The following is a 9,461-nucleotide window of genomic DNA, read 5'->3' as shown; positions in this document are numbered from 1 at the left end:
CCATTACTTGTAAACATTCTCCTCTGTATCTTTGATCTAATTCAATAAGACTTCTCGGAACCTTTTTTCCTTCAAGGTTCCTTGTTCATCCTAGTTCTTCGGTTAATCTTCTTTCCCTAGAACTATCTTATCTCTTATCAGTAGGTGACGAATTTCTTGCTCTCGGAGTAGACGTCGGAGTAGATGCGAGGGCTGAATGTTGCTGGAAATGTCGTCGGCAAAAGTGGCAAATAGGGCGTCACCGTTGAAGAGAGGGAAAGTAGGTTTCATCGTTTCAGCAAAAGGGGGTTGAAGTATAGAATGAGCACGAGGAGGGAGTTAATTGTTTGCTAGTTATTCTAAAGAAATGCTGTGATTTTAAGCTTTATTTTATTCAATAATGATAATATTAAGTTTTATAGAATATTTATTAAATAATGATAACTATAAATTTAATAAAATACTTGATTTTGACACAATTATAATATTTATAATAATTAAATAAAACTAAAAATTAATAATATACCACATTATAATTTAATATCATGACGATATATTATACAAATTAATTATTATAAATTAATATTATTAATTTTTATATTAAATTGTGAATTTAGTGTGTGGCCATTTCATATATGATTTTGTTTCATATAGAGACATCTATGGTTAAGGAAAAATACAAATTTTAAAATAAATTTAAATTATATAAATCTATATTGATAAAAAAAAACTAACAATCAACCTAATAAAACTTTTTAATCACATGTCACATCTTTAAAAAAAATTAAAAAAAGACATGAAATGAAATAATATTTTCAAGCTAGTTAATTATAAAATAACAAAAATAATATAAAAAATTATTAAATGAATAAAATTTTTATTTTTATTTTTTTGGTCCCTTTTGTAACGCCGGACGTGCCAATTTGTTGATCCTATACTTTCAACTTTACCAAGATGTATTATCATACTTAATTCAAAGAAATAAAATAAGATCAAACATCCTATTTAGAATTTCATTCGATCAACCCTAATGAAGGGCATGTTCCAATATCCTTCCCGTGAGGAGAAAGATACTGCAAATCCAAGGTGATTTGATCAGATTCTTAACAAGATGCATAGTAATTTGTGGAAGAAAGATACTGCAAATCCTGATATATCCTCACATGCAGTTGACGAAGAAAGGTGGAAGGCACCATAAGATGATTCGTACAAGATTAACTTTGATGTCTCAATCAGGAAGCAAGTGGGAACAGGGCTAGGTTTGATAGCCCGGGACCACCAAGGTCATGATGTTCTGGCAGCACGTTTTCCACAGATTCTGTAGTGGAAGTTAGAGAAGCAGATGCCTGTGCTTTCAGATGGGCGATTATTAAGGTGAATGAGCTATGCTTGTTGTGCTCAGTTTGAAACTGATAATTTACCACTGTTTCAGTGCGGGAAGACGAGAGACTCAAGTGGCAGGGACCTATTTCATGGTCTAGTAGATGACTGCAGGCGACTCTTGTAAAAATGTTGTCAATGACTAAAAATTAATATTTGTATTTAAGTTATTCAGTAAAATATTATGTTTGCTCAACTGACGTAATATTTTACTGAATAATTTTATGGTTTTTTTGTCAAAGTATGTCGGGAATATTTGTCAGTTAACGTCAGTCGACACTATTTTTCGGCTCACACTGGTTGAGTCTATTTTCAGCTGATGTTCACTAGGTATTTTTACCAACGCGGCTAGGGTTTGTTTGGCCAACACCGACTAGTGTCTTTTTGAACGACATTGACCAAGTCTATTTTCAGCCAACGTTGGCCTAAAAAATCCTAGTAGGTGTTGACAAAATAATCTACGTAATATCGGCTAAAAAATAGCTTGGTCGATGCCGACCAATAAAACCTACCTGATGTCAATCGAAAAACATCATTGGTCAACGTTGAGCGAAAAATCCCCTAGTCGAAGTTGGCTAAGAAATAGCCCTCACCAATGTCAAACAAAAAACCCTACCCAACATCGGCTATAAAATAGTCTTGGCTGATGTTAGCTAAAAAACAGCTCTAATCGATGTCGACCGAAAAACATCACTGGTCAACGTTGAGCGAAAAATCCCTAGTTGAAGTTGGCTAAGAAATAGCCCTGACCAATGTCAGACAAAAAACCCTACCCAACATCAGCTATAAAATAGTCTTGGCTGATGTTAGCTAAAAAATAGCTTTGACCGATGTCGACCGAAAAAATTCTAGTGGATGTCAACTGTAAGATCATAGTCGATGCCGACTAAAAATAGTCATACCCGATGTCGATCAAAAATACCTAGCTGGTGTTAATAGAAAACCCCCCAACCTACATCAAAGAAAAAACTTAACTAATGTGGTTAAGAAATAGTTTTGGCTGATGTTAGCCAGAAAACCCTAGTCGATGTCAGCAAAAATATCCTAATCAACGTCGGCTAAGAAAATCTAGTTGACATCAGTCAAAACACCCTAGCTAACATCGACTGAAAATATAACCCTAGCCAATATTGGCTAAAAAATAACTTTGGTTGATGTTGGCTAGAAAAACCTTGTTGACGTCGACTAAAAAACCCTAGCACGTGTCTACTCAAAAGTTAGCCATGACCGATGTCAATAGAAAAAATCTAACCAACGTTAGCAAAAAAAATCATTGGTCAACATCAACTAAAAAAACCTAGATGACAACGACCAAAAACATATTTGGTTGACGTCAGCAAAAAATTCTCATGACTGACATCAGGGAGAAAATAACCCTAACCAACATCATCTAAAAAATATTTTAGCTGATATCGGAAAAAAATAGCTTTGGTTGACATCATATAAAAAAAATTCTAATAAAAAAAACCTCAACCAACATCAATGAAAAGCAACTGATGTCGATGTCGACCGTAAAAACTTTGATCACTCGTAGTTGTGAGTGTTGAGCGAAAAAGAGTCGCGAACAAGAACGTGATTTAGAATGAGCATCTCTGAAAAAAGAATTTCAGATTCTACATTTTTGGAGAGAATTTGAAATCTCACTGTTTTAGTCAACCTAATGATTCATAAAAATACAAAAAATTAAATTCCTTGAAAAAATGCATTCCCCTGCTAAATCATTTTATTCTTTTTTTAATTTGTTATATTTTTATAATCTTATGTATTTTTATGACACTATTCAAAAATTATTTTATAAAGTAAATATATAATATAAATTTAATCTTTAATGTATATTTTTTTACATAAATTATAATTTCATAAAATGACAGTATTTTATTATCTTTTTAATATTTATATGTGATTTAATGACTATTTTTTACCTATATTAATATATTATTTTTATTTATTATAATAGTATTTTTTTATTTATATTTAACTTTATTTAATCATGTACAACTTTTTTTAAAAGAATTAGATTATAGAAAAATATTGTCGCTAAATCACATTATTTTGAAAGATAAATATAATATATAAAATAAAACATATAAATATACATATTCTAATTTATGTGAAAATATAATTTAATCTTACATGTTATATTTTAAAAGATAATATATAAGATTATAAAAATATAATAAATTAAAAAAGAATAAAATTTGAATTTTAAATTATTTTCACATAAAACTTATATTAATGCTATATTTTGCCTCAAATATTTAAATGAGCTAGTGTAAAAGAGTGTGTTTCTTACTTTTAAGTTCTTATTTTTTAAGAAAATATTGATCAACTTTCTAATTTAATCAATATTTAAAATTTAACGGTCAACGGTTAGTCAATGATTAAAATTAGCTCTGAGATTATGATAATGATTTTTAAACGTTTTCTCAGAATTTAATCTATCCGGATATCGTGTAGATTTATATATAGTTATAAATTAAAACTAGCACGTAATAAAGCCTTCCAAACAACCATTTTAAAAGTGTTAAAAACACATTTTTTTTCTAACACGCAAAATATTGCAGCATTTCAATAGTAGTAAGAAAAAACAAATAAGGTAAATATTAAAAGTAAACAAAAAATATCTCAGTAAGATTAATAAGAAGTGTCTCGCACGGTAAAATTCTAATAAGTAATAAGTAAAAAAATAAAATGTTCGGGTTTATTGGTTTGGTTCGATTCTTACGGCTTTCAAACCAAGAGTCAAACCAAACCATTCGGGTTTCAAGAAACGAAACTCAAACCAAACCAATAAAGCAAACCAAACAAGATTTTTTAATTGTTTTAGTTTAAATTGATTGGATTTGCGAGTTGGAAAGGATCCAAGGGCACCCCTATTGAAATTTGTTTTTATCATGCCCAATGCCCATCATGTCAGTCCGCGTTTCCTAGATAACTCTACACTATCTAAAAAAGTAAACCCCTCAAGAAATAAATCAATCTCCATGTATTGAAAATTATTGTTTTGTTTGGGGTGGGCTTCGGGGGAGGGATTAGTATATCCGAAGCACTTGACAGCACATTGGAAATTTCAAACACTACTCATAATTCAACGAATATACAAACCAATCTTTTGTAGCTTTCCCTGTGCATCACAGTAAAGCTACACAAGATTCAAAGCTCAGGAAAATTTCTCTTCTAAATTCAACATTGTCATAATGTATTTAGAATTGAATGCTAAATTTTGGGTTCAGTGGCTTTCCAAGATGTCAACTCAGATGGAATGACTTCTTCATTACAGGAAAGCACAGCTTGTGCCATCAAATTACCTAGCCAAGCATGGTATAACAATCCTCTTGAACCTAACCCTCCAAATAACCAATACCTACAAGTATGGTTTCTGCCTATTACATCATTTATACAACCCAAAAGTGGAAGTGATCCAAGGGTGGTGAGTGGAGGCATTGCCCTCAGACCAGCTCTTGCTCCAGTGAAAACCCAATCCTTTATTCCAGGATAAATGGTAGATGCCTTTGGCAAAAGCTCCAGAAGAGCTTTCGTAGCTTCGTCAGTTGAGACATTTGGCAATGAATTAATGGATTTCCACTCCCAAGTTGAGCCCACTTTCAGACTACGAGGACCCTGAACAGAAATCCATGCATCTGATAATATTGACGGCCCACTCTCGGGATAACCGCTAGAAGACAATGTCAGAAAATTCTCAAGTAAATGGGATATGATCTTGAAGCAATCTAAATGGCAAATCATAAGCTATGAAGGCTCATTCCTAGAAAATAATGCACTTGAAGCAGAATACAGCTATAAATAATCATGTCATGAGACAACAAAATACCAAACTATAGAGTTTTCAGGATGAAAGCAAATACAAGGCAGAACATTAAAACCTTACATCATATCATCAGGCAATTCCAGGTGTGCAATTACACCCCTACAAGTCCTTAAAGGAAGCCTCCCCGAGATCTCAGGAAGCATGTTCACCTTGGCACCTAGGCATATGATGACTGCGTCATATTCCCCTGATAAATGAAAGATATAAATCAGTCTAGAACAAATGAAACCCTCTGCCAATAGTAAGCTCATGTCATGACTTATCTAAAGCTACCACAAAATTAGCAAACAAGTTACTTCAAAGCCATTGGTATGGATAACATTGAAATGTGAAAACCTTCATTGGCCAATTTATACAGTTGAAACAGAAAAACCTTCCAGACAAATATGCATAAACATTGACACCTGGGTCAATGGGGGGTAAAAGTTAAATTTGATTTCAAACTCGTTAACTTGTTTCTTGACTTGAGAATTTGTACAAGTTTACTTGAGTGAATCCAGAAAAGAATTTGACAGCGAGTTAACTCATTTTCTCTACCTAAACTTGTAAACCCATAAACCCATAAGAGTCTACAAGTTAACTTGAGAGTTTGACAACCTTGATGATAATACTAAATGAAACAATCAAAAGTGAATAGGGTGATTTAAGATTCCTTGTTCTCCTGTTTGAGGAATGATAGACTAACTAATTTAAAAAATATTGAAATAAGTTTATATTGCCTAAACTTACTCTGTAAAAGCTTTCACTACTTTTCTTGTATTATAGGAATCTCCTTCAGATTTGACATTTCTGCATTTACATATTCACCCTTCACAGTTGTCTCCATATTAAGCTACAATTTTCCTTCATGTTAAAAGCCTCTTTCCTTACAGATTGACTAATTTACCAATATAGTCTAATTTGATGAGTTCATATATACCAATGTTTTGAGTTTGGCATAGTTGAAGAAAAAAGATTTTTCAGAAAGTCCTGAATTCAAGCTTTTTATAATTTATGATTACTCATTACTCATTGACCTACATTTGATTGAATAAAAATGCTAAATTTAAATTGTTACATTCACTTAATTTAAAGGACAAAGCAAAAGGAGACAGACATTACCAGACATTACAAAACTTTGGCAATTTTACAATCATACTAGCATATTTACAATCAAACAGCAACAACTGAATAAAACTATGGAAGACCAAAAGAATAGCAATGTATTATTACCTTCAAAATCGGAAAGTCTATGAACAGATCTTTTGTGTAAACTAAGTTGTTTGTGTCCAGACTCAAGAGTGGAGGATTCTTTCACCAAATTTTTGCAACCTTGGAAAAGTGCCTAATGTAATTATTAAAAACAATGAAATTAACCTAGAAAAGAAAAGGCAAAAGATATACACTATATGATTAAACAATAGAAAAAAATTGCATGAGTCATCCAAACCTGAAGATAGTGTTGGGAATTGATATTTAGAGCTTCAGGCATATAGAAAGCAGTGTTGAATGGTAAACATACACCAGGTAAAAGACTTTGAGCCTCTTTGTCATTAAGTGTTTCTACTCTGCAGCTAGGAAGACAAGTCTTGACATTCTAATCACATAAGAGGCAGAATATCAATATGAAACACAAGTCAACTAACCAATATTCCCAAAATCTATTAAATTAGAGAGGTTACATCATTCAATTTGATCATGTTCTTCATATCTGTTGCTGGTCTTAAGATGCCCCTGAAGTCAGCTGATCATCAGCAATGTAAAGCAACTCTAAGATTCCCATGCAGAGCAAAAAAATGAAAAAAAAAAAAAAAACAGCAATATGAAGTGTTCGAAAAAGACGCATAAAACTATTTTGCAAGAGTTGGGGAGGTGGGGTGGGACAGTATTCAGTTTCTGAAAGGAAAAGAAACTAAAGAACCTTTTGTGAGCTACAAAAGCTTTCATATCTTCAGCAGATTCTCCAGTTCTGCAGTCTTTGGAGACACTAGCTTCTTCAGCAACTCTCAAAAGCTTCATGCTCTCTTTCCAACACTGAGCACCCTCCCAGAGAAGCTTAACTACATTACCATTCATCCATCAGTAGATTCCATAGGACAACACCACAACATAACAGAAAATCAATATAAAACAACAATCCACTATATCCACACTCCACAGAAGGATACATTTCAAGAAGAAAATGAGAAACCTTTAGGGGAATAAGGGTGAAGAAGACCCCCAGATACTCCAGAAGCACCACCCCCAATACCCACTTCATCATATATATCAATTCTCATTTGCAACTCCTTAGGACTTTGCTGCAAAGTGATTTTCACCAAAAAAAAAATGAAAATGAAATAAAATCAGTTGCTGACAGACAATTATGCTGTGTAAGTTTTCATAAATTAGCAGGCACACATTAATATTAGTAATTCATAAGCACTTTTAGGAGAATAAAATAAGAAGAAAAAAATAAAATGAGTTTCTCTAATTTGTAGAAACTCTCTCACATTAATCTTTTAAAAGGTTATTTTTAAGCTAATTTTAATTTTAACTTATGGAGAAACTTATTTCATTTTTCATTCTCATTTTCTTCTGATAAGTGTTTATGGAAAAGTTTATCCAATCAGGATAAGTGAGTGTACCTTCAACAAATGCCAAACAACTGAGAGGCCAGCGAATCCAGCACCGAGCACTGCGCACCTGAGGCAATAATAATTACGAGTCAAATTTTTAACCCAGTGTGTTTATAGAGGGAAGATGATGTGTATGTTTATATGTATATTTATGAAATGACAAGTGAAGCAAGAAGAGGTGACCTGAGCGGCAATTGAGTTGGAGAGCTATGGCATCGAACTGAAGAAGGAGAAGGAGGAACAGAATAGACAAGGTTGAGTGTTGGACATGTTGAAATGCGAGGCAAAATCCTTCCATTAGGGTTCGGCCACAAATTGAGGCTCTTCATGTCCGTCTGTTACTTTCACTTACTGCTCTTGTCCCCGTGAACAGGAGGCAACAGCCAAAAAGGTAGAGGTGTTTTGCTTAATAATATTACTGAACCCAGCTTTTTTCTTTACCTAAAAAGCTACTTATAAGTTATTGCTGAAAATAAGAACTTCAAAACAAATAAGAAGAATTCATTTGTCAATTTTAATGTTTTTTTAGATAGAAGGTTTCTTTTAAACTAAAAGTCGTTTGATAAAATTTTTAAAAGTTTTAGTTTTATTTAAAATTAATTATCTTGTTAAATAAAAAAGTATATTTATAAAATAAAAAAAGAATAAATATTTATTTTAGTGCCTAAAAGAGTAGGACGATGACAAATTCGTTCTTGAAAGATTAAAAATAAAATTTTAGTATTCGAAAGTGTAAAAAGTGTAACAAATCTGTCATATCATTAACTTTCGTCTTTTACCGTTAATGGATTCACCTACATGACATATAGGGATGAAAAGATTGTTCTCATGGCCTTCATTAGTTAACAATGATGCATTGACTCAAAGGAACAAAAATGTAAGCAAAAAGGTGTTGGTGTTGTGTGCATCAAATGAATACATATTTATCTCATGCATACATTAAAACACGCTTACAACATCGAAGAAGTTTATACAAGAACATAAAGGAAAAGGGAAACTGATGAAAAGGAAAACATAACTTTTGCACAAAAGATTAATAGGCCTAACTCTCTAAAAATAGTCTCCAGTAGAGTCGCCAACTGTTGCAACCTACCCTTCGGCGGGAGGGCGACACGAGGCTCACAGGTGCGTCTTCCAAGTGAAGAAGGTGCGCGGAGTCGCCACCAACGTTTATTCGAGGAAAGCGTCGGAAAACCGAAGTGTGTGGTCTACGAACTTTAATCGTGAAAGGTTCGGGAGTTGTTTTTACGCACGGGGAAGGTATTAGCACCCCACGTGCCCGTCACAAGGGACGACAGCCTTCAATCAAGTGTGCAAATATGACTTCAAAATTATGTATTTTTCCCTTTTTTATGTTTTTATGCCTTTTTGTATTTTTTATCTTTTTGTGGTCGACAAGGGTGTTTCCCTCACTCCTACGTATTCCTCAATTGCGATGAGGAAATCAGACCTACGTAGTTCTTTGAGAACTAAACGTTGGTTAAGTTGTTTTTATCTTTTTTCGCAAATATATTTTAACCGAACAAAAGTCGTTTAAGGCGTTGGACCATTAAACGATCTTTTGATTTTTGGAAAGGAGAGAAACGTTAAGGCATTGGACCATTAACAATCTTTTGGTTTTGAAAGGAGAGAAACGTTAAGGCGTTGGACCATTAACGATCTCTTGGGGTGGTCGA

The 9,461-nt window shown here is 33.0% G+C and overlaps 1 protein-coding gene across 1 annotated transcript; it reads right to left on the bottom strand.

Moving 5' to 3' along the window:
• Nucleotides 1-4,457: 4,457 nt before the first annotated feature.
• LOC114386891 (putative thiamine biosynthesis oxidoreductase ThiO) lies at nucleotides 4,458-8,198 on the bottom strand. The gene is made up of 9 exons (XM_028346953.1): nucleotides 7,969-8,198; nucleotides 7,795-7,852; nucleotides 7,359-7,467; nucleotides 7,089-7,227; nucleotides 6,850-6,901; nucleotides 6,618-6,764; nucleotides 6,401-6,512; nucleotides 5,249-5,375; nucleotides 4,458-5,035 (listed from the first exon to the last, which is right to left on the bottom strand). The coding sequence occupies exons 1-9, from the start codon at nucleotides 8,112-8,114 to the stop codon at nucleotides 4,576-4,578; spliced, it is 1,350 nt and encodes a 449-aa protein (XP_028202754.1). The 5' UTR covers nucleotides 8,115-8,198; the 3' UTR covers nucleotides 4,458-4,575.
• Between the last annotated feature and the right edge of the window lie 1,263 nt (nucleotides 8,199-9,461).

This window comes from Glycine soja, chromosome 15 (assembly GCF_004193775.1).
Source record: "Glycine soja cultivar W05 chromosome 15, ASM419377v2, whole genome shotgun sequence".
Taxonomy (NCBI): Eukaryota; Viridiplantae; Streptophyta; class Magnoliopsida; order Fabales; family Fabaceae; genus Glycine; species Glycine soja.
Note: the sequence above shows the minus strand (reverse complement) of the source record. Positions and strands in the feature narration are given on the sequence as shown.

Coding starts and splice junctions, on each gene's coding strand:
- LOC114386891 (XM_028346953.1), bottom strand. CDS start 8,114: ATGAAGAGCCTCAATTTGTGGCCGAACCCTAATGGAAGGATTTTGCCT. Junction 7,853..7,968: donor CCAACTCAATTGCCGCTCAG/GTCACCTCTTCT, acceptor TTATTGCCTCAG/GTGCGCAGTGCTCGGTGCTG. Junction 6,765..6,849: donor ACATGATCAAATTGAATGAT/GTAACCTCTCTA, acceptor TTATGTGATTAG/AATGTCAAGACTTGTCTTCC.